This window comes from Biomphalaria glabrata, chromosome 13 (genome assembly GCF_947242115.1).
Source record: "Biomphalaria glabrata chromosome 13, xgBioGlab47.1, whole genome shotgun sequence".
NCBI lineage: Eukaryota > Metazoa > Mollusca > Gastropoda > Planorbidae > Biomphalaria > Biomphalaria glabrata.
The window spans coordinates 24,388,003-24,413,017 of NC_074723.1; the positions used below are offsets into that span (position 1 = coordinate 24,388,003).

Sequence of the window (25,015 nt, forward strand, 5' to 3'; positions counted from 1 at the left end):
GTTCTGTGCAATTTGATTTATAAGTGCAACAAGGAAAAGCATATATATGCTTGAGTGCAGAAAAGTTATGAATTTTCACAACGCTTTTTAAATATTGAGCATTGTTCTGTACTATTCTACAAGGCGATAATAAAGAGTCATTGAAAACTTACGGAGTTACTTCTTGGTAGGACATTTTGTTCATGTAGTAATCTCTCTTGTGTAGCTTAAACTCATCACCGACCGTATTAAAGTCATCTTCATCATCATCATAAGCATCCTCCTCTTCTTCATCATCATCATCACTCTCATCGTCCTCTTCATCATCCCAGGGGAGATCATCAAGAAGCACTAATAAAAAAAGAATAATACTAGGTAAAGCCAAAGAAAAAAAAAAAAATGTACGCTAGAACAAAGAAACAAAACATTCTGTAAAACAAACTAAATGAAAACTAAATTGACGTCTAATCAGAATGCATTCTTCTTTTAGGTGGCAGGTATATAGAGGTCTAAGGTAACTTGCATAACTTGACAGAGTGTAACCAGCTAATGACCTTGATACTCATTAAAAAAAAAAGACATTTTTTTTTAAACATTTCAGAAATAGATATTTAAAAAAAAAAAATGCTAAAAAAAAAAAATATTTACCATTTTTATCACTTTCATCTTCAAGAGCAACAAATGGATTGCCATCTTTTTTCACTTTAAACTGTTCAAAGAAATGTTAAACATATACATAACATTTTTAAACAGATTTTTCATTACACCAAATTAAAAAAAAAAAAGAAAACAAAAACCTACAGGTTTTAAAGGTTTCAGTTTTCTTTTATGAGTGGTGACATCAGCACTTTCATTAATACTCTTGCCTCCAAGTTTGCTTTCCAGGTAACGAAGGTCACTAAAGGCACTTTCAAAGGTCTCCATGTCATACTTAAGAGAATTTGAATGCACAGATAAAATAAAGACTCTTTTACAAATAGTCATCTATTTAAATAGTCTTTCTATTTATAAGACATGCCATTTTTTTTTCTACTTTCAAAATTCTAGCAAGCTAATTGATCAATTAAAATATGAATAGGAGATACACACACAAGATACAGATCAAACTATTGTAACCAGTCATTAGTATATATGAAATATGTTTAAAAAATTTAAGAACTTGTGGACTTTAATCATCTAATAAAACCAAATTTACCTTTGCTAGTTCTGTCATATATTTTTCAAATCTGGGTAAATTTAGATGACCACCTTCATTCAAATAACCTACATTGAAACACAATGACCAATCATCAATTTATTTATAAAATTACAAATACACATGCAAAACAAAGGAGTTCATATTGGGACAGTGGTAATGTATTGGTGAGGTCAAACCTCCTCCTGAAATTAATTCTTTAGGACATTCTGTTGGGACTGAACCTTATTCAGTGCCATGGAAAGTTATGTAGCTTCAACCCTTGACAAAGTTGCCAAGTGGTGCCATTGAATTTTGCTGTGGAAATAACTAAACTGATGAATTAAAAAAAAAAAAAAAACAGGATATCAAGAATGTGTCTGACAAAAATTGTCTGGGCATGAAAATGAAAAGCAAAATATAGATATGAATGGAAAGATATGTTGAAGCAGGCCAGGGCTGTAGTTCCACTAGGATGTTAGAGGAACACTTTAGCATAGATGCTTAATCAGCTTGAGAAATCCTTATCAAAGGGCTTGGCTGCACACACACACAAAATCTGCCTGATGGATTCTTCACATCCTCTACCCAGAGCTAAAAGCAAATTATAAGGAGGACTGAAGTGGGTGGACATTTTGTTGAATAAAAAACATAATAACAAGTTGCACTCCCCAAAAAAAAAAAAAGAAAAAAGTGAAATCATCATCAAATATTTAGAAACATAGACTAAACAAACTTTTGAACATGTTTATAAAACAGTTGCAATTACTTTTAAAGATGAACACTAGCCTAAGATAAATAACTTTTAGATTATGTATAACTTGGTTATAATTTCAGAAAAATATGGAAAGTGAAAAGAAGTAATTATGGTTCCTTATACTTATTAGCATAAAAAATAGTTTAAGGTAATTTAAAACAGATACTTTAACATTTTCAGATATAGCTAAGATTTCTTTTTTCAGATAATTTTAACAACTACAAGAAATAAACTTTGCCACTTTCTGTGCCAATACATGAGCCTCTACCACATTTTGACAATGCTTATAATATTTCATTGACAACATATTTTTTGTGTACAAGCGATAGGGAAAAAATATTTCTCTAATAAATCCCTGAAAAAAGAAAGTGCAGATAAGCAAGCTTACCATCAAGCTGTGGTAAAACATTCATGTAAGTCTTCCATAACAAAGGCAATGCATCAGCATGTATATGGAGGTGAGGTAAGTGAGGAATAAAGTCATTGCCAACTAAGAATCCCATTAAAATCCAGTCATCAATAATACTCTCAAGGTTCCAAGGAAAGGATATCTTGTTCTGAAATATTATTGATGTCATAACAGAACAGAAAATGAAATGTTATCTACCTTTAAAAATTAAAAGCAAGTACATTTTCTAACATTTTAAACCATTAGCAATAATTTAAAAAAACTATTATAATAAATAGAATCTACATACAATTTTCAAGACAAAATTTTTAAAACTTAAAATTCAATAAAATCCTCTAGAGTTTTTTTATAACATCATAAAGAAAATGGAAGTCATCAATTTCAAATATATTCAAATATTGCCTACTAGAACTGATGTACAACAGTGATTAGTTTGCTTAAAATATTTTATAAACCACATTTATACATCTTTTTATTTTCATTGATCATTAGAGCCCACATTTTATTTTTTACCTGCAAACCAGAAAACTCATATGCCAAGTAATCCCTCATCAACGATAAATGTAATAAATGAAAGGTTGTCTCTTCTGGTGTGGTTGGTCTGAAAAAAAGAAGGTATTTCAATTGAAACAACAATTCAAGTTAAAAGATGAAGGAATAATGCAGTATTTCAAGCAATTAAGCAAATTAAGCAAACTGATATATGTGGCCAACATATTTCATCATATGTAATGCAAAGACCTCTGCAAATGGTTTCATTTGTGTGTGTGTCTGTATTGGGCAGTAGTTTTCCTTTGGGTTTTAAATCATATGCCCTGGTCTTTAAAATAGAGTGCTCAGTTTTTTATGAGAGCCCAAAGCTGCTTAATACATAATGGTTTCATTTGTGTGTGTGTCTGTATTGGGCAGTAGCTTTCCTTTGGGTTTTAAATCATATGCCCTGGTCTTTAAAATAGAGTGCTCAGTTTTTTATGAGAGCCCAAAGCTGCTTAATACATATGCTCCTCAAAAACAGTAAGAATAAAGTAGAAGGGTTGTAAGATTCAATGCATTGTAAACACAAGTTTTTGTCAGGATATAAAATAAATCAATTCAGCTCACTTTTGTAGGAGATAATTTGATTGACATACCTTTTATTTTTGTCTCGCCTTCCACCAAAACGGACTTCTTCTCTCAGCAATGAAAAATGTGGCTCATGACTGGTTAACCCCAACATTATCTAACAAAAATAGTTGAGCATATTATACAGACAGAATACAAAAATGTAAACCATTTGAAGTCATAATTAAAATGTATACAAACAAATTCAAGAATATACCAAGTGGATATCCATAAAATAAATGATCTAGACTTCAGGCCCAAAGAAATCCCTTAGTAAAACAAGAAAAACAAAAACATAGTGCTTTTTAAAAAAACAAAGCTTATCTAAGGAAAAGGACTGCTAATTTTTGCAATTTATCTTAAGATGGCAGGGTTTATCCTCCTCACTGTTTTATAAAACATAATTAATTAATAACTACTAGTTGATTAACTAAATGGTTAATTATTTGGATAGATTCATTTACTGTCATCAACTATGAATATTTAAGCAAAATTTCAACTTGATCCGAGAATGGGAAGTGGCAGAAAAAACATTCAAACCTTTTACCAGACAGAAAGAGTGAGTTGCTATAAGCTTTGAAAAAACACATTTGTATCCTTTCTTACCAAATCAGCATCAAGACCATATAAACAATGCCTAGTCTCAGGATCATGATCTGGCTGACTTTTAGAGTACCGAATAAAGTCCATTATTTTGTGTTCCCCCTCTCCTGGGGTCTGAAATGTAAAAAAAAAAAAGGTTTGAATCTGTTTTCTTATTTAACAAAAGAAAACACTAGCAAAAAATTGCTCGCTTGTGTAATTTTTTAAAATTCTGTCCACCAATTGCTAGTAAAGTAATAGAAATCTTTACTATTTCATTTGCTTCCTTTCCAGATGGTTGGCCTACTTTTCAATTTAGATAATTTATATGTATCATTTTCATTTAAAAGCAATAATTTCATCTGTGTGCAGCTTTCAGTGCAGTCAGTGTTACATTGAAATATCTAAGTCTAAAAGTCTTTATTGTTTTTGCAATAGGAACAATCTACAGCAGCTTGTCTTCTGAGAGAATACTTTTTTTGTTTTGAAAATAAGCATGCATATTGTATGTTCATAGATTTCAATCATTTTTCCATAGGTCTTGCAATATGCATTTACTATCTAAAAGCATTTTTTTTATCTAAAAAAAATGAATAGTATTAAATATTTAATTTTGCTATCTTCTTCACAATGCTCAAAATAGGTGCAATGGCTATTTACAGTCTTCTAAAAGTGAATCTTTTTGTTTTCAAAATTAATTAAACAAAGAAGTAGAAAAAGCTTATACAATTGAAAATAATGGTGTCATAATGTTTTAGTCAAAGTCACTGTTAAGAATGCAAAATAATTGTGTGACACTAAGAAAATAAGGGCCATATATGAGTGCAGCAAAAACCCAAATTATTTAATTTGGTTTAGGGCTCATTGGCAGTTTAAGGCATGTTGTCCTTCAGTCTGCAATATATTTTCCCTGCCCTATATAACAACAAACTCAACTTGTAAATAAAGTAAAATATTAATTAGAAATTTAAAAAAGGTAAATTACTTGCGCTCTATAGGGTAGATGATGTAAAGGTCCTATGTTTCTGTGGCCCACAGTTAACTAGGGTGTCTTGTGGCCAGCACAATGACCAACTGCCTTTACTTTTCCCCAACTAATATCATTAGAACTGGGTGGACTCAGAGGTGCCCTAAGGATCCAGAAAGTTAAAATCCTTGTCTTCTCCAGGATTCAAATGCAGGACCCCTCAGTTTGGAAGCCAAGCGCTTTACCATTAAGCCATTCAGTTACAGAACAATATATTCAATTGTGTGTTCAAGACGAGAGAACTATTAAGGCAATAAAAACATGGAATTTCCAGTCCAAAGAACCACTAAGTCTCAAAAGTGAATTTTGCAAATTCTAAATATTTTATATCTTAAATTAAAATGAGAAAAACAACAACTGTTATGAAAGTGAAAATATCTAAGTATAACAAACATAATAAATTATCAATGTTATTGGTTAAATCATTAGTATTGTTTTTTTCAAGTCTCTATCACATTGTTCAAAAATTATTTCCTTATATTTTGTGCTCAAGTTTTGTAAAATATCTAAATAAGTATTTTCAAGATATAAATTAATTACATAAAACAAAATACAAGCATACCTCATGGCCAGATAAATACACTTTTGGACCTTGCCAGAGTGGATCTACTGTTATCTTTTCAACAACAAAATATTTCAAATGTTCTTGTAGCCTAACCATAAATGGAGTTCCTGAAAAAAGGCTACATTTAGCAAGATAATTCTGGAAACATTTTTATAAGCATCATATTTTCTGCCAATTAAAAAAAAATTATATTACCAAAATTTACGATGCTAAAATTCAATCAAAACTTAAGAAAATAAATATACAAAAACATCAAAACCTGGAGTAATGCAATTAGAATCAAAGCGCTTCTCTGTCGGTAGAACTTCTCCTTTCTCCTGTGCTTTTAAAATCAGGTTTTCTGCCTCCCTAGCTGACCTAAAAAAAGGATTTTTGACCAGTTAAAAATGTAAATGTGTTTAATATAACATAAGCAGATTATAAAACTTAAATGTGTAGCTTTATTTTATTTGTTTCAGCTATTCCTTTAATAAAAAGTACATAACTACATTCTAGCACAAGACTCTTCAAGAATGGCAGAGAATAACAAATCAACAAGTCTTAAGTATAAGTCTAATCGCCAAACAGCCATCTTGTTTTGTTGTTTTTTGTTTCTATTTACGATATTTAGCTTTGATGGTTTAACTTTTCCAGAGCAATTTATTACTGGCAACACAATGAGAATAACAAAACATGTAAAACAACTGCAAGATTCTGAGTTATCCAAAACTGAAATTTATATAATAAACTCCACACAACTACCCCTTTGCAGACATTGCGCCCACCCCTTTGAAACCGTAAACCATATCCTCTTTGAATGACCCTCCCTAATCCACCTTAGACAGACCCTACTTCCACTACAGCCCAACATAACCAACACCCTGTACGGCAGTGCTGAACAACTGAAGAAAACAGCACACTTTTTTTCCTTGGCACAGTCTGCAAAAGAGCTCACAGCTCAGCAGCAATAAAGCTGGCTAGAAGAAGAAGAAGAATATAATATTTAGAGTGTTACTTTTTTATTTGGCTACTATTATTTATTTTAAAAAACAAAAATGTATGTTGTACCTGAATCTACGACCTCTCTGTTGGTTCATTTTAGCTCTAGGGGCAACCCCATCAACAGCCATGTAAAAAACTTTTCTGGGCTTGATCATACGGAACAAAAACTAAATTACAAAGAAAAAATGAAACAAATTACAATTATAAGATCTTTTACTGAATATGTACTATGTAACCTTACCAAATTTAAATTGCTCAACTTACATCAATATAATGGCAAACATCTTTAAAGATTTTCTCTTCTGTGATACGAAAATGAGGATTATCATCTTCTGGGTGAGAGCAAACATGAATGATGCCATTCATATCCAGGTAAAGATTATCAAAGTCTGGAAGCTGAAAATATTTTTAAAAAAATTAAAACTACTAATTAAGAACAAATCAACCTTTGGTGATATAACAATGAAAAACAATATTAAATATGATTACTTTTTCCTTTTAACCTAGTATCCAGAAAAAAATGTTACCACAAAAAACAAAATTTAATAGCTTAAAAGATGTTGAATTATTTATAATAGTAAATAAAGAAATGAGATTGCTGGTTTTGTGAAACATTTCTTTTACTAACTTTCACACAAAACAAAATCAAAACAAAAAGGAGGCACGAACAAGAATATGGTAGAAAATTGTTAATTACACAGATTCCATTGTAAAAAAAAAAATATTAGCCTGTATTGCAAAAAAAAAAAAATCAGCAGTTTAATTCATAAAGCAGTAGGACTAGGCATAAAGATGTAGCACACAAACATCTGTATGGGCACGACTGTCAAAAGAATGTCTTTATGTTAAGTAAGACATCTTGTAATTACAATGTAATCAAACAGGACATTTTTTTTACCTGAAATTCCTTAACCACTTCACTTAAACAAGGATATCGTTCACTAATCCATCTGTAAAATTTTGGTACTCCCATGATGTTGCTACTGGAAACAGCTACAGTTATGTTTTTTCTTTATTTTAAATCTGTTAAAACTGATGCCTGTTCATAAGGAAATTAAATGACAAAAATAGTGGTCAGAGTGTCATTGATGATAATAATATAATTAGATCTCTAGAGATAATCTCAATCTAGACTTGAATCTACGTGCATAAAAACTAAAAAAAAAAAATGGACACATCCTGCTTGCAGTTAAAAGTAAATTGTGTGTGTCTTATATTGTAATTATTTTTGAGTTAGCATTGGGACATCTTAGAAACTGTGACTCTACTGTGCACACAAATGATCCTCTAATAGACCTTGGAGAAAACAAAAGCTGAACTGTGACTCTACTGTGCACACAAATGATCCTCTAATAGACCTTGGAGAAAACAAAAGCTGAACTGTGACTCTACTGTGCACACAAATGATCCTCTAATAGACCTTGGAGAAAACAAAAGCTGAACTGTGACTCTACTGTGCACACAAATGATCCTCTAATAGACCTTGGAGAAAACAAAAGCTGAACTGTGACTCTACTGTGCACACAAATGATCCTCTAATAGACCTTGGAGAAAACAAAAGCTAAACTGTGACTCTACTGTGCACACAAATGATCCTCTAATAGACCTTGGAGAAAACAAAAGCTGAACTGTGACTCTACTGTGCACACAAATGATCCTCTAATAGACCTTGGAGAAAACAAAAGCTGAACTGTGACTCTACTGTGCACACAAATGATCCTCTAATAGACCTTGGAGAAAACAAAAGCTGAACTGTGACTCTACTGTGCACACAAATGATCTTCTAATAGACCTTGGAGAAAACAAAAGCTGAACTGTGACTCTACTGTGCACACAAATGATCCTCTAATAGACCTTGGAGAAAACAAAAGCTGAACTGTGACTCTACTGTGCACACAAATGATCCTCTAATAGACCTTGGAGAAAACAAAAGCTGAACTGTGACTCTACTGTGCACACAAATGATCCTCTAATAGACCTTGGAGAAAACAAAAGCTGAACACTTCTTTCATTCTGTACACCAGATACACCAAAAAGCAAAGCTGTTTTATATTTTTTCAGACATGAATGAAAATCTCCCATATACAAAATTCATTACTGGATTTTATGTTCATCAGAGTCCCCTTAATGATATCCCAAGTATGTTCACACTTTCAAACTTTTATAGGACTATATACAAAATTTAGGTCAAATGCTGTTTGTTAATCGTTTAGTGCGTACAAAGGATTTAAGTTTGTAAAAATCTTTTATTAATGATAAAGCGATGGCCAATCACATTTAGAGGGCATCTTGTCATTCAAAGTGCCCCCTTCGGCAGATAGACTACAGTCAAACCATAAACCGGTTCACTCTACTAGACGCCTACCCCATGCCCAGAATTAACGTATTAGCAGAAAAGATTTCCCAGTACTCTGTATATAGCACTTTAGACCTGAAAAGTGCATACCATCAGATTCCCATAAAAGAAGAGGAAAGGCTGTTCATAGCCTTCGAAGCATGTGGGAAACTGTATCAATTCCTTCGTTGCCTGTTTTCAGCATACGATTGACAAAATCATTGAAGATGAACGACTCAATGACACTTTTGCTAATGTGGATAGCGTGACCATCTGCGGTCAGGACTCTGAATCACACAACCGAAACCTACAGCGCTTTCTTGATAGTGCTCAAAAGTATGGAATCACTTTTAATGAAACAAATGTGAAATTAGCACTACTAAAGTGAGACTGTTAGGATACAAGATTTCCAAAGGAAAACTCAAGCTGGATCCTGAGAGATTTCGCGCTCTAAGGGAATCACCCGTACAAGTGAACAAGCGTGAACAGAAACGAGTAGTGGGTCTTCTGGCTTACTACTCACAGTGGATACCTAACTTCTCAACAAAAATAAGCCTGTTAACAAGAAATCAACAATTTCCTGTCTCAGAAGAAGTCAAAAGAACATTTGAATTTGAAAAATGAGCTTGAAAATGAGCTTGAAACTAAGATGGTGGCCCATTGCTTTCTTCTCTCGCTCATTAACAAAAAGTGAAAGAAAACATTCTTCAGTTGAAAAAATAGAAACATTTCTTAGTAGGTAAAGCGTTCACACATGTTATGGATCAGAGATCTGTCTCTTTCATGTATAACAGGTCAAACAAGGGAAAAATTAAGAATGAAAAAATCCAGAGGTGGAAACTAGAACTGTCGTATTTCCACTATGATGTCATCTATCGCCCTGACAAGCAGAACACTGTAGCTGATACATTTACCAGAAACTATCTATCTGCCATCACTTGCAATGACCTTAAATTGTTGCATACTAGTCTTTGCCATCCGGGCGTAACTCGACTAATGCACTACGTAAGGGCTAAAAATCTTCAGTTTTCCTGTGATGACATCAGAACTGTGATAGAACAATGTCAAATTTGTACAGAGTTGAAGCCCCGTTTTTTTTCCAAAGCTGACCGGAGAGCTGATTAAAGCGACTCAACCTTTTGAGAGAATTAGTATGGATTTCAAGGAACCTCTCCCTTCTGTTTCAAGAAATAGATATCTACTTACCATTATAGATGAATTCTCTAAATTCCCATTTGCATTTGCATGTCCCGATATGTCTTCCTCTACAGTTTTTAAATGTCTCAATGAACTATTAGCTGTATTTGGATTTCAAGCGTACGTCCACACTGACAGGGGAACTTTGTTTATGTCTACAGAGGGGCAGCATTTCCTCCATGAGAGAGGAATCGCGACCAGTAGAACGACCCCTTACAATCCGAGAGGAAACGGACAAATAGAAAGACTAAACAGGACTTTATGGAAAGCCATTACTTTGGCTTTACCTTCTAAGGAACTGGACATAGCTAAATGGGAACTAGTACTAAATGATGCTTTGCAGTCCATCCGGTCAATACTATGCACCACAACTAACAGAACGCCACATGAAGGACTTCTTGGGTTCAACCAAAGAAGTGGTTTGGGGACATCTCTGCCAACATGGTTGACCAGTCCGGGTCCTGTCCTGCTGAAGAACCTTAGATCATCTATATATAATATATATATGATACCATAACAGAAGAAGTTGATTTAGTAACATGCAACCCTCAGTACACTGTTATCCGAACACCAAACGGTCGAGAGGAAACAGTCTCATTATGAATGTTAGCCCCTAGGGAGGAACAAAAAGTTATAGAAAATGAGAATCAGAATGGAACGAAGCTTGATACTGACTGTCCTGTCCAAAGCTCGCCTCCCAGGAATCAACCTACTGATTATACAACGGCTGAAGAAACCACCAGCACCACCGAAGACATAGTAAGACCATCAGAGGCTCAAGCAGATGAAACTACACATAGATACAATCTTAGAGTAAGAAGAACTAGGCCCAATTATAAAGAGTAAAAGCTTATGGCGGAAAACAGATTTGTACCCAAAAATGCAATTTTGAAGTTCAGCATTCATTATTTTTGTAAAGCTACTACCTATGATGTATTTGTTTATTGTTTTGGGTAGAGCAATGTTTGTGTAAGCTATCATATCAATAAATATTTTAAATTAGTTTTTATTATGAGTTTGTGCATCCGAGAGTATTACAGAGTATAGAAATTCGGACATACATAATTTACTTTTAACCTCTATGTGATCTTCTTTGAAATGGTAAGAAACATATTTTTTAATATTATTATATGATTATTATGATACTTGATAAGATCATGAATCATGATACTAATGATAGTAAATTGATTGATAGTTTCTGAGTTGATAGAATAGACTCACTGTCACTCACTGAGTCTGACTCAGTAGAGAGTAGAGACAATTTACTAGAGACTAGAGTACTAGAGTGTAGAGGTAATTAAATTAATTAAGTATGAATGTGATAGACAGATTGAGAGTCATTAATTAAACTTTAATTATTTTAGCCTTTTAAAGAGTAAAGTCATAAAGACTAAAAGTAGTAAAAGAGTATCATCTAGAATTTAATAATAATCTAGGTTCTAAATATATAGTCTAGAATATAGATTTATTATTTAATATTTTAATTTTATATCTAGATTCTAGATTATTCTAGATTCTAGATCTAGATAGATCTAGAGTAGCAGATGCCAGATACAATTTAATTTGTCTTTTTTTTGTTCCGTGCTAGTGTCACTATTGATAAAAATAAATAGAATAGAATATCATTAAAAATCATTCTAGATGAAGTAGATGAAAATCATGATCAGATCAGATGGAAAAAAAAATAGATGATAGATCTAGATCTATGTTTTAGATCTAATAAAATATCTATGTATAATATTATAATAAATGGGTATTGATGAATAACTGATTGATCTAGGAATCTAGGTCTATTTATAAAATCTTATCTAGATCTATTATATTATACTAGTATTATTATACCAGATTATCTAGATTAGTTTGATTGCCATTAATGATTAAATGGCCGAGGTAACACGGAATTTTTATGTACGTATTTAGATCCGTAACTTTCGTACTATTTTTTTAATATTTTAAACACAGACCTAGATATATATCTAAACTCTCTAAACTCTGTATTTGTATAGGCCAGTTATTCTCAATTTTTTTTTTTTTTTTTTGTAACCATCCAGGGACCTTTTTATATGGTCAAAACCTGCCCACGGATCCCTAAGTGAAAAAGCTACATAAATACATATTAGACTATATAAGTAGCAAATTTTCAAACAACACACATTTTGTTGAATTAGTGTTTATTGAGATTATGACTTTTGTTTAAAATACATTTTAAAAAATATTGACTTTGAAGAGTTCGATGAGATTTTATAAGTGTATTAATTTATGCCCGGCTCAATGAACACACATTTCGAGTCGGTTTCTTTTATTTATGATGAAGTTCATTACGGCAATCCATTCACCTGGTCAAATAAGAAGATGGGAAAGCAGTCAACAACTTTTTACAATAGCCCATAATGCAAGATATACATTTGTAATATGTTTTTGTAATCAGAATTTATATGTTTGTAAAATGTTTTACATGTTTCGGATGTTCCTTCAGAGTTGAAGATATTTTAATTACTTCCTAGTCCCAAACCTCCCGCAGGACGACGGGGGATGGGAGCGGGCAGGGTTTGAACCCTCGACCGTCGATAAATCCGAACGACAGTCCAGCGCTCAAACCGCACGACCAGGCAGCCATCCTTGTTTAAACATTGGTTCCCAGCATGGGTGTAGCCAGGGGATGTTATTTCCTTTATTTAATAACTAATAATAATAATAATTTAAGGCTTGTGTTTGAATCCAGAGAATAATATGAGAAATGCAGTATTTCCCGTGGCTTCGCAGCTCCAGCTGCGACCTATACATACTTTGCCCCATCCAGACATAACTATTTTCGCTGCAGTGTATATTGGCAGTGCATTTTCTTTAAGCCTCAATATGTGTATACCGCGGTCATTTGTAAGTGATCTTCTGCTGTCTCAGTCTGATCCTGCAGCCAAGTGCTCTCTTCTATGTCAATTAAAGCAAGTTTGCTCCTATGCCGGTCTTTAAAGCATTTCCGTAGGGCACCTCTGTTACGACAACCACCTTACAGCTCACCAAAATACTTTTGTCCCACACAGCATAATTGTCAGGCCATAAGAAGTTTCTCTACACTGTCCATACTGGCGTTTGCAAGGACATCGCTGTCTGTAGTGTAATTGACTAATTGGTTGATTTTTTTATTGATTCATGTTTTGTTATGTACAATAAATAATTGTTTAAAGCTTCAACTTGATCTGAGAATGGGTATGGGAGAGTGGGAGAAATTATGTGTACAACTATCTAAGGGGGCCAAACGCTACATATTTAGCCATATCTGTGAATACTGAAAGGTTTATTTCCCTTGTTGGTATCAAACAAATAATTAATTACCAGTAATTGATTAACAAATTGTTTAATTTTTTAATGATCCATGTCTTATGTATGCCAATTAATAATTGTGCAAAGTTTCAACTTGATCCAAGAATGGGTGTGAATTTTCAATAACGTGTACATACAAACTTTTTACCAGATAGACAGACACAGTGAGTTGATATTAGCTTTGTAAAAACTAAACTAAACTACAGTCACCAAATTCCATGAACGTAGCCAAGGGGAGTTTAGAGTTTAAAACTTTTCTCCACATGATTTTGAGGTTTAAAAAAAACAAAAACTCTTCAATTAAATATATATATATATATATATATATATAGTCGCTGAATTCCGAGGTTGTCTTTTTTTTTTTTTTTTTTTTAGTTCGAAACAATTTTTTAATTAAAAGAAAAGCAAAGTTAAAATCAATAAATCCCATGAGCGTAGCCAAAAGGGGTTTTGTAGTTAACCCCTGGCTATTCCCATGAGAGCTGGATAGGCCTATAGGCCTACCAGAGATGAACTGCTATTGAAAAATCAGAGCAGGAAGGACTCAATCCTCCCGTAGTGCTTTTGCAAGAAACTGGGCTGTTCGGCGTAATGCCTCGTAGCTACCATACAAGTCGAGTGACCGCTCAAACACGTCCTCCCTTTGCTCTCGGAGCTGGGGATACTCGTACAAGATATGCGACACTGTTTCGACGCTCTCTCCACAGTGGCGGCATCGGGACAGGACAATGTTCCGTCCTACACTGTGCAATGAATGTTGTTCTGACCTCATTAATCTTCACCACGGATCGATCGCTATCTAGGTGACGCATATGCTGCCAGACACTTCGTGCTCTGTCGGATTCCTCGCATGACTATAACCACTTCTCATGAATGAGTGCTCGGATTTCTGCCGTTACTTGTAAAAACGTGCTTGGAGCTTCGAGGTGTGTGTCTGCCAAAGCTCCCTCTCGTGCATGGGTGTCTGCCGTTTCAGTGGCCCTCAAGCCGCAATATGAGGGATATAGGCCTACAGATTATTAGGCTATGGATGCATATTTTTGTCTAGAGTCTAGATCTATTGTGGATCTGTAGTCTAGTCTTGTTTTTATTACCATTACTAGTTTTACAAGTTTCAGAAGTTCCTTCAGAGTTGAAGATAATTTACTTCCTGGTCCAAACCAAGATAATTTACTTCTTAGTCCAAACCTCCCACAGGACGACGGGGAATGGGAGCGGGCAGGGTTTGAACCAGGGACCATCAATAAGTCCGAACGACAGTCCAGCGCGCAAACCGCACGACCTGGCAGAATGTTTTCACATAGAGTCTACACTAGATCTAAATCTAGAGGCAGGGCCGCCACGAGGGTTGTGTTAATTTTAAAATGCCGCTTCCCCCCCCCCCTTTTTTTTTTCTAGAAAAAAAATGTAGGCCTATTATGAATGAGCTGGACCATGTACCATTTTTGTAGATCATATCTTTTTTCTTTCCCTTTAAATTCATATTCTCACCGTTGTATCTCTCATGCCATCTGAAATGTTTTATTTCCGATTTTAACTTTGTATTTTTTTTTCTCTATTACGAAGTCATAAAGTCCTTCTCCACTTGTAGCCTAGGCCTATCAGCAATGGGCGAAACCCAGAAAATGTTCATGTATTGCAACATTACTGTCTCCACAAAGATCTGTAACTGGCAATGTCTGTAGCCTCCTCCCACTTGGGGTCCACTGTTCTGAGGTCCTCCATGAAGGTGTGGCGCCAAGTTATACGAGGACGTCCCTGTTGGCCTCCGTGTCATCACAACTTTTGGTTTTGTTACCGCAAACTTCATGCGCCGCTCTGTCACAACCTCACTAAGTGTTCGACTCCCAGTTCGGCATAGGATTTCCCTGTTTGAGACTCGATAACTGACTCCAAAAATCCGTCACAGCCATTTTTGTTGAGCCACATTTAGTCTTTTCTCAATTTTGACAGACTACTTCCATGTTTCACATGCATATGTTGCTGTTGGGATGACGATTGTGTTGAGAAGGTGTATTTTTGTCTCGATTCCAATGGTTTGCTTGTCCAAATTGGCTGCAGCCTTTGGAAAATGCTCCCCGCCTTTCCTATTCGGCACGCTACATCATGGTAGGCATACCCATTATTTGATATGATGCTGCCAAGGTATGTGAACTTGTCGAGCACTTCAAGCTTTGACTCGCCAAGTCTGACTGGGGCACCCTTTGCTTTATATCCCACTCGCAACATTAGGTATATAAGAAACAGCAGCTATAATAATAGTGATTTGTTTGTATTTGTATGAGACAGGCCTATCGGAGTGCAATCTAAATTTTTGTAAATGTATTTGTGTGCAATTATACAATTTCAAGGATTTTATTTTCTATTTCACTCAAATTTTGAATCAATAAAAAGATAATAAAAATAGTTAATCAATTGGTCGTGACTAATTAATTTTGTTTTATATTAACTCTTGTCAAGGCTAATGTACGCCTACAGAATTAGATCGTTCTCGCTACAAATTTTAAACTAACAATGGGCCAATATAAAAAAACTTATTTTAGCCTACAAGTAGACCTATTTGAACAACTCAGATTCCCACCCCACTACACTGGTCCACCTAGTGCACTGAGCATGCTAGAAGCAAAGAAAATAGAGCTAAACAAAATTAATAAAATATTTCCAATCGCACAAATTTATTTTGGCTATAAAAAAAAAAAAATCTGCTGCTGAGGACAGACAAACGGCGGAGAGAGAACCGAAACCGACCCCCCGCAGACCACCCCAGCTAGGACTGCGTTGCCACGTGAAATACTGCACTCATTAATCTGTGCTGTAGATTCAAAATAATAGTTGCAACTTCACTCAATATGAGAGGTTTTTTTTTTGGTCTTTTTTTTTTTAAACGTACCGGCACAATTTTGAATGCGGGGAAGAAATTATTACTTTACTTGTATTTTAACGTTTATTATTAATTTAAAAGTTAGGCAATTCATGACTGAGTACCGGCACCTATTTTTTTAAACAACAACAACAAAAAAAAAGAACTGTATATATATATATATATATATGTAAAGACAAGCAACAAATATTATTATGAATAGCATGTTTAGTTATTTTTTGTTTTATTAAAAGATAAGGTAGTTAGATTAAAAGTTTGTTTGAGAACTTTATGAGGAATAACAAAACATTCAAGCAACTTTATAAACACATCATATTTATTGTCCAAACACCATCCCTTGACTTGCAACCATTTATTAATCTTCTAATGATACAAGCTTTTCCTTTTTTCTTTTCTTCTTTTTCTGTACCAATTCCTCACATACAAGTCCATCACTCTTAGTTTCTGCTGAATCTAGAGAACGTTTATGTTTACGCTTGAGGGTTGCTGTGAATCCTTCCAATTTGTCTTCAGAAAAATTGTCACATTTCTTTTTATTCTCTTCATCAGTCAATGTTTGTTCCCCAGATATTAAAGACTGAGGCTTCTTGTACTTTTTCTTTTTTGTATCACTATTCACATCACTTTTTTTAAGTTCAACATTCATATCATGAGATGGAACAACTGAAACTAAGGGTTTTTCTTTCTTCTTTTTCTTCTTTAATTTACTGTCAGAAGTTAAGAATTCATTGTTTGCAGCACTTTCTTGAAGATCTGTTGTTTCTGTAATTATCTTTTTGTTTTTATTGCAGTGCTCAGCAGTTTTGATTGCCTTAACAATTTGTTCTAGGACCTTTTTTCTGCGTTGAAAGCAGGCAACAAAAAATCCTTGGGTAAGATCATTTTCAGTGGAGAGTCGCAGAAAATATTTTGAGTGTGGAAACCCATCCAAACCTCTGCAGTTTTTGAGTTCTGGAAACACTTTCTTGAACTTGAAGTGATGAGATACATGAGACATGACCTGCTCCACAACTTGCTCATTTTCTTCTTTGTGAATTGAGCAGGTGGAGTAGACTATTCGTTTAGCATTAGGGAACTTGAGGGCGTGCTTCAGGATAGTGATCTGAAACCGACTAAGTGTTTCCAATCTAGCTTGGTCTGTGCTGTAATTATCTTTTCCTTGTTGTACTCCTAACATTCCTGTAAACACAAAGTAACAAAAACAAATATATTTAATACCACCTTTTGATTGTAACCAAAAAGAAATATTTACAAAATGACAAGTCAAAGATTCAGGACACACAAATACATTGAAAATTAAATCCATCTTCTTGGTTTATATTATTTCCCTTGTGGGTCTGATTCTTAGTTATTTACTATTTGTCTCTTTTCTAATGAGGAAAGTATTGGTAATTAAAAAAAAAATATTTTTTTAAACAAGTTTTTGTATATTTGTTTATTTATAATAATAATATCAATTAGTAATTGTATAACTCATGTTTATTACAAAGGTTAAACTTATTAATAATTTTGTAGGTTGAAAAACGGAGATAAAGATGTCATGGAAAGATCTTTCCATGAGATGATCCATTAATTGCTTTGTGACAGAAGGTATAATTTGTTAAAATAATCAAACCTGAAGTTTACAACAAAAGATACAAAACTCATGGTAATCAAATCATTGAATATAATTGATCTATCTGATGTAAACATTTCAAATGTTATGTTTGAGTAAAACTAGTGTGAATGTATATTTTGTTTCCATAGTTATAATGTATTTTTTGTTTTTTTAAATTAATTCTTAACTGACAATGTTTCAGAATTTACTTTTCCAATCAAGTTTTCCAACAAAATCCCAGCCTTCATCTTGAAGATGTTTAATAACATCATCTGAACTTCAGCGAATCAAATTCACTCTCATGTAACGAGGAATTTCATTGAATATAATTGATCTATCTGATGTAAACATTTCAAATGTTATGTTTGAGTAAAACTAGTGTGAAAGTATATTTTGTTTATATATATAACTACACAACAATTAGATAAGTTCTGACAAACTAAATATACATAAAGAACAATTTTCCAAAAGTTCTTACGTATTTTGAAAAAAAAAAAAAAGTTTTTTTTTGTAGATCATGACTTTATGACTTAATTGTCTTAAGAATGCTAAATATTTTAAATTAAGGAAGATATAAAAATGTATAAAATTTTTGAAGCGACAGCTAACTAAGTTTTAGAAAAGCTTGACACCACTCATCATCCTTTGACACTCTCATCCTTTCAATTCTGCAGACAAAACTAAGTTTTCCTACCTGAACTGCTGCAAGTTGGATCAACAAGAATAAACTCAATTTTTTGAGCATCTTCTGCATCAGGCTGTACTGTGAGGAAATCTTGGTTGATGAGTTCAACACATTTGGAATCAATTTTCTCCAGCAAGTGGGACATTGTCTGCATTCTGCTCAAACTCTGATCCAAGGCAATAACTTTTCTAAAACAATTATAAACATAGATATTAGATACAACATACATTACAGGTTCTTTTGAGGGTTTAACCACAATAATTATTCTTACATAACATTATTCTTTGCGTTATATCTCATTCTGTCATAACAAGTTACAAAACTATTTTTCAATGAAAGATGACAAACTATAATACCAACCCATCATCCTTCATGAGACTGGCTAGATGACTTGTTTTGTTTCCTGGAGCTGCACAGCAATCAAGAACTACAGAACCACTGGGTGGCTTCAAGACATGAGCAGGAATACAGCTTGCCTGGCAATTACATTTACAATATTAGTTCTAATGGACACCAATATATATATATTTTATATATCAAATTATGTCTCAGTATCTTATAGAAAAGCTAAAAACAATAAATATGGAATTAAATATAAGTGATGGAATTATCCTCATCATATGGTCAAGCAAGAAGCGTGGGGAGTTTCTCATTTCTTTGTGCCTACCTTATCTTGTTGTACCAGTGTTCCTGACAATGTCAACGCATGGTTAAATAGTATTGTCCCTACTGGAAACACCAACACATCAAAGAGCAAGGGATCTAAAGCAAACTGATCCTCTCTGAGAGATAAAGCCTGCTCCTTAAACCTAAAATAAAATGTAATAATTTTTAAAAAAAAAAGGTTAACTGACTTATCTTATAAAATACAGAGATTTAAGTCCTATGTGTGTCCCCAGGTCAAGATAGTCATACATGTTAATCAATGACCCAATCTGTGCCAAGTCATTGGTTTTCCTGGCTGGCTCAGGCAACCCATTCCATGTTCTAATAGCACTAGAAAGAGGGGTCACAAACATATTCTATTATTGGCATAACCAAGGTTAAATAACATTTTAGTTTATGTTCTTATTTGATTTCTTTTAATAAACCCAAATGCTTTCCTGAGTTTTTAATAATTTCAACAATATGGGGATTCTATGATAATTTTTCATTTCATTCATGCCTACACGTAGGTATTTGAAGTTTTTATTAAAGACTTGTAACACATAAAATAGATCAATCATTTAATTTTTAAAAAATTAATTCTAAACTGAAAATGTTTCAGAATTTACTTTTCCAAATCAAGTTTTCCAACAAAATCCCAGCCTTCATCTTGAAGATGTTTAATAACATCATCTGGACTTGAGCGAATCAAATTCACCCTCATGTAACGAGGAATTTCTAAACAAAAAAAATAAAAAAATAATATCATTGTATGATATACAAGAAAGATTAAATTAAAAATAGTGAATATTTCTGAATATAAAATCAACAAAATATTATTAAATCTAAAAAAAAAAAAAGAAAATAAATAGAATATATATATATATAGAAAACCATATAGATATGAGCAAATAAATCATATACTTTATTAAGCCTATTACTATATTACTATTATTTTGCAAAAAGCATTTTAATTTGAATTCCACTAGATCCAGTCAATTCAAGTTTGCATATTATGACTAGAATATAGGGAGTCTATAATTAATACTTGTCCAGCTTGAATGAAATTTGATAACTGACAATAAAAGTTAAGATAGTCAAGTTGGCTGGACATTTTGCATTGTCAAATTATTACCATCAAATGTAGCTTGCCAAAGAAAATTATTTGACATCATCATTGTAGATGATTTACAACAAAATGCATTTAAACAAATTAAAACAACAACAAAACTCACTTATGTCTGCCTTTGAATTCTCTCTTTTGGTTAACATTTTCAAATATTTAACATTATGTGCAGATAGAACTTTATCAACAGCTGCTTTTATCTCGGCTTTGTGCTTGCGCATAACTTTCTGAAAATTAGCAATAGAAATGTCTTTAATGGCAAAAATAAATGATAGATTAAGATATACAGGCAGCTAGTAATATATTAAATAAAAAAAGAAACGATATAAGAGCATTGAGGGAAGAATGAAATGTTCACACTAATTAAAAAGCTTTTAAATTTATTTGAGCTTAGTTCACAGAGTAGGTCAAAAGAAATTCAAGATCTCTAGGTTCATGGACCACCAATCACTGATATCAGCATGATAATCTTCACTATCCCATACCAACATTAAATAAAGTTCTCAGAAAAAAATATAAAAATCTCAGATTCCACTTGAATTAAATCCTGAAACATATAACTGAACAGCCAAGTGTTATTTTCATTCTGATTCCAACCCTTATAACAAAGCTGTAGTGATCAGCTGTAACATTCAAAAGACATTTGTAAAGGCAAATCAGTATCCTGATCAAAATCAAGATGAATTCTATATGGTGAGTTATCTAAAAGTGTAAATCTTTTAAATCTGTTCTTTAAAAAAAAAAAGAAGATTTGCATAAAAAAAAAATTACCCGTAAAGCTACATTTTTTCCAAATCTATTACCCAGTAACTCTTCATATAATAATGCTAAGGCAATTTCCTTCTTGCCTTCAACAATATCTTCACTCAACAAGCCATGTCCATCAAAATGAGATAAGATCTCTTGAAGCAATTCATTATTCTTGACTAGTTCAGTCGTAAGAGCTGTTAGTTTTGGAATATTCTAATGGACAAAAAAAATAAATGATATATTTATTTTAAAACATGAATTAATACAAAAAGGAAAACACTGCTAGTGCTAATGCTGGAAAGTTTTTTGGTCTTATCTGAGTGATGGATTAATAGCTAACTATTGAATATGTGGAGTTGTGGCTCTCCCATCGAGCGCCTCCCCAGGTGGCAGATAGGGGAATTCCCACCAGATATATACATACATTGTTTTTTTTTTTAATTAAATGACAGACATTAAGCATGCTCTTAATATGTATAGTCAAGTAGTTGTTTTTTCTGTCAACTAGGTGGCTACAGGCAAGCTATCATAGCTTATTTTAACACTAAGGTATATAGACTTTTGGGCCTTTTTTTGTCACAGTTCACAGCTGAGACACAAAGCATGCTAGATATGTAGAGCTGCACTTTTTTTCTTTTAGGTCAACAAGGTAAATTGTTGTATCCTCCAATGGATTGGGGAGGGACGTATTTAATAGGCAACACAATTCACAAACTACCAAAGCTTATTAGGCCCCTCTCCTTAAAATATCTGGACTATTAAAGAACCCCCAATCTCAAAATAGCTGAGGGCCTTTTCAAGACATTAAAGCATAATCCAAGTCAACTAAAGTATGGTAATGCTGTAGCATCTTATGTGTAATATCAGTTTCTAAGCCTAAGCAGATATATGGAGCATGGGAAAATGACTAAGAGCTGTCTATCTTGACATGGCATAAAGAGAAAATAATACAAATAAAAATTTTTTAACACCATACTTCTCATGTGTTAAAGAGTTTCTTAAGTTGTTCGAAAGATGTAAAAAACTTTCAAAAATTTCTGCACTTGAAAGCATTGACCAGATCCACTTTAACATAGATCTCTAATTTTGACTACCTAATATGAGTAGTAGATCTAGATCTTGAATCTAAATCTAATACAATAAAAACATGTCTACGTTTGTTTTAGACAAATGTCTTTGTCTTAAAAAGTAGATATGTTTTATTGTATACTACTCATCGTTAAACTTAGATTTGATGTTAAAGTGGGTCAGGTCGATGCTTTCAAGAGCTTAAAGTTTCAAAAATTCCCTCCCTAAGCCATTGGAGGACACAACAGTTTACGTGGTTGACCTAAAAACAAAACATACGCAGCTCTACGTATCAAGCGCGCTCAGTGTATGTACCAGCCCAAAAGTCAGTGCCAGATATTTTTCGGCTAAAAAGCTATAGTAACTTGTGTTACCTATAGATGTAGATAGATCCGCCCTTCCCAAGCCACCTGGTTGACCAAAAAAGTATTTTAGATCAAGCTTAGTATTTGTCATACACACACACAAAGTGTTATCTATATATAATATTTATCTAGCACGCTTAGTGTTTGTGATCTAATTAGCGGCTTGACCGTTGGTACTCGATTGATGTCTCCTCCCCCTTTCCCCTCAACATTGAGTCTTGAAATTTAAATTGTTACTTTGCACTGAAAATGTGTGAATGTTGGAAAGTGGAATTGTGTTTACAAGAAGAAAGCCCGGGAAAGAGGGTGTAGGCAGAATAAGAGAGTGTTTGTGTGTTATTGTTATTATTTTATTCATTTATGATGACATTATTATCTGTTTCAAAGGAGTGTCTTTGAAGCGCGTGGCAAAAAAAAATATTATTTTATAGATCCGGCGCCACATGTCTAGATAGATTTTAGATCTAGAAGCACAGCTGACTCTGTATTTTCTTGAGTTGAATGAGGGGTCTTCGGGGTTAACACTACTGACTTAATTAAGTGTCTTAAGTTAAATGACTACTAGACTAGACTTGTCTTAGACTCACTTAGTTGACTTAAAATTTAAATTTAAACTTAGCTAAGTTAAACTGTTAGACTTAGGACTAGTTAGGACTTAGACTACTTGCTACTTAGCCTGAGTTAGTGATATCGAGTCACTTAAGTAGTAAGTCAAATAAGTCTAAGTCTAAGTCATAAGATAAAAAATTCTCATGATCATAATCATGTATAACTATAATTTATAAACAATCAATACACTTGAATACAGTGATTGAGACAATTGACTCACTGAGTGATTTAATATTATAATTTATAATAATAATATAAATAATACAATTAGTCTTAATTAGATATATATATTCTATACTCCTCTAGTATAGAATCTATAGCTACTAGATCTAGATCTGTGTCTATAATAGTGACGTATACTATAGTAATACTAATAGACCGTAATAAATAGTGTGTAGTCTATACTCTATTACTATACATAACATATAAACATACATTAAAACCTGAATCGTATATCAAAGTTTTCAATGACGCCTTTTTGGATAGTGATTTCTTTAAAATGGACCCAGCAACAATGTACAGAGAATCCATTTTCTGGAGATAACATCTAGTAGATAATCTAATCTAGATTCTTGATCAAACACTTCCAGAGAGTTGAGTATCATATCAGATAATCATGCTCGATTATTTTGTTTGTGCGTAACAACTGCTTACTTCCGGTTTCATAAAAAAATTCGTTTTTTTTTTTCTACCTGCCTATAATTTAATTTCATTGCACTATTATACATGCCACAGCTTATCTCATCTCTGACTGTGGTCCCGTCTGGGGCATATGGCAACAACCAGCTTCCTCGGGGCATCTCGGTTCTGGGCAAGTCTCTCAGCCTATAACTGTATTTAATTCTAAATTACATTTATTAATATGCCTTTCCCCATACATTTTTTGTCCACCAGTTTAAATGGTAAAAACAATCATATAGCCTACTTAACCCCTAGCTATCTTATTTAGCATAAGTTATTGTTAGACTTACACTTTATTGTGAAGAATACATGAAGACTCGGTGGAAACAAAAAGTAACCATTTTGATAAAGACGCATATATTCAAGCCTCCTAATGACAACGGATGCCAAATTAAAACGGGATTTTATCTTTTTTTATTGATCCTCCATCTTTTGTATGTTTCACCCTAGGTATTTAAATGAGCCAACTTCACTTCTTTTAATGTTTGGCCGTTCAACTGTATGCAACATCTCGTACTATTATTTTGCTTTTTTTCTGAACTAATTTTCATTCCCACTGCTCTAGCTGTACAACCAGTTACAATGCAGTCTCTGGTGGCCGTAGAACTGTCTGTGACTGATGGCAGTCGAACGAGTTTGGCTTTCAAGATATGGAAAGTGGCAACGATTGCTGCGGAGATCCCTACGTCTACGTGATTCCTACCTGCACCCAGGGGTTAAGCAAGAACTGTAGGTGCGGCACCTGGCATGCAAGTGCAAATACCCCCCCCCCCCCCCCAGGCCTGGACGAAACACGTTATACTTCTGCACACACCATTGAGAGTAGCATGGGCGATGGTCGTTCAGTCTCTTGTCTCGATGGTCCCGGATTCATACCCTGCCCTCTAACACCCCCCCCCCGGAGGTAAGTTTGGGCTAGGATGCAGATTACCTTCAACTTTGAAAGAACTATTGAAACATGTAAAACAAAACATTTTACAAAAAAATCCATGCGGAATCTGAGCTGGCATGAGGATATTCGCAAAATAAAGCAGACAATGTAATATAACCCTACCCATGGACGGACTGGGCATTACCATACCAACCGACCCACAAATAAAAATGTCATGTGAGATAAATCTATTGGTACCTGACCTTATAAAAAGTTAGTTAATGCAACTACAACTTAAAGCACGAGGTA

The 25,015-nt window shown here is 33.6% G+C and overlaps 2 protein-coding genes across 6 annotated transcripts in view; both read right to left on the bottom strand.

Annotated features, from left to right (window-relative positions):
- LOC106057797 (5'-3' exoribonuclease 1-like) overlaps nt 1-12,081 on the bottom strand; it is a 44,094-nt gene extending 32,013 nt beyond the window's left edge. For all 3 annotated transcript variants that reach the window (XM_056007496.1, XM_056007495.1, XM_056007494.1), the window contains exons 1-14: nt 11,950-12,081; nt 7,474-7,614; nt 6,840-6,971; nt 6,642-6,742; nt 5,854-5,951; nt 5,592-5,701; nt 4,027-4,137; nt 3,450-3,538; nt 2,833-2,920; nt 2,299-2,467; nt 1,175-1,242; nt 781-909; nt 628-688; nt 153-330 (exon numbers count right to left, since the gene is read on the bottom strand). In XM_056007496.1, coding sequence (XP_055863471.1) covers nt 153-330; nt 628-688; nt 781-909; nt 1,175-1,242; nt 2,299-2,467; nt 2,833-2,920; nt 3,450-3,538; nt 4,027-4,137; nt 5,592-5,701; nt 5,854-5,951; nt 6,642-6,742; nt 6,840-6,971; nt 7,474-7,548 — 1,409 coding nt within the window. In that variant the 5' untranslated portion in view covers nt 7,549-7,614; nt 11,950-12,081. The remainder of the gene's footprint in view (nt 1-152; nt 331-627; nt 689-780; nt 910-1,174; nt 1,243-2,298; nt 2,468-2,832; nt 2,921-3,449; nt 3,539-4,026; nt 4,138-5,591; nt 5,702-5,853; nt 5,952-6,641; nt 6,743-6,839; nt 6,972-7,473; nt 7,615-11,949) is intronic.
- Nucleotides 12,082-16,604: 4,523 nt separating this feature from the next.
- On the bottom strand, nt 16,605-24,142 carry LOC106057799 (28S rRNA (cytosine-C(5))-methyltransferase-like). 3 transcript variants are annotated; one of them, XM_056009000.1, is made up of 9 exons: nt 24,126-24,142; nt 21,134-21,325; nt 20,472-20,589; nt 19,866-19,974; nt 19,507-19,587; nt 19,259-19,400; nt 18,952-19,067; nt 18,601-18,779; nt 16,605-17,488 (listed from the first exon to the last, which is right to left on the bottom strand). In XM_056009000.1, the coding sequence occupies exons 3-9, from the start codon at nt 20,581-20,583 to the stop codon at nt 16,665-16,667; spliced, it is 1,563 nt and encodes a 520-aa protein (XP_055864975.1). In that variant the 5' UTR covers nt 20,584-20,589; nt 21,134-21,325; nt 24,126-24,142; the 3' UTR covers nt 16,605-16,664. The 3 variants fall into 3 exon arrangements, with proteins under 3 accessions (XP_055864975.1, XP_055864974.1, XP_013070575.2); XM_056008999.1 differs by lacking the exon at nt 24,126-24,142 and adding an exon at nt 23,590-23,802; XM_013215121.2 differs by lacking the exons at nt 19,507-19,587; nt 24,126-24,142 and adding an exon at nt 23,590-23,800.
- Nucleotides 24,143-25,015: the final 873 nt, after the last annotated feature.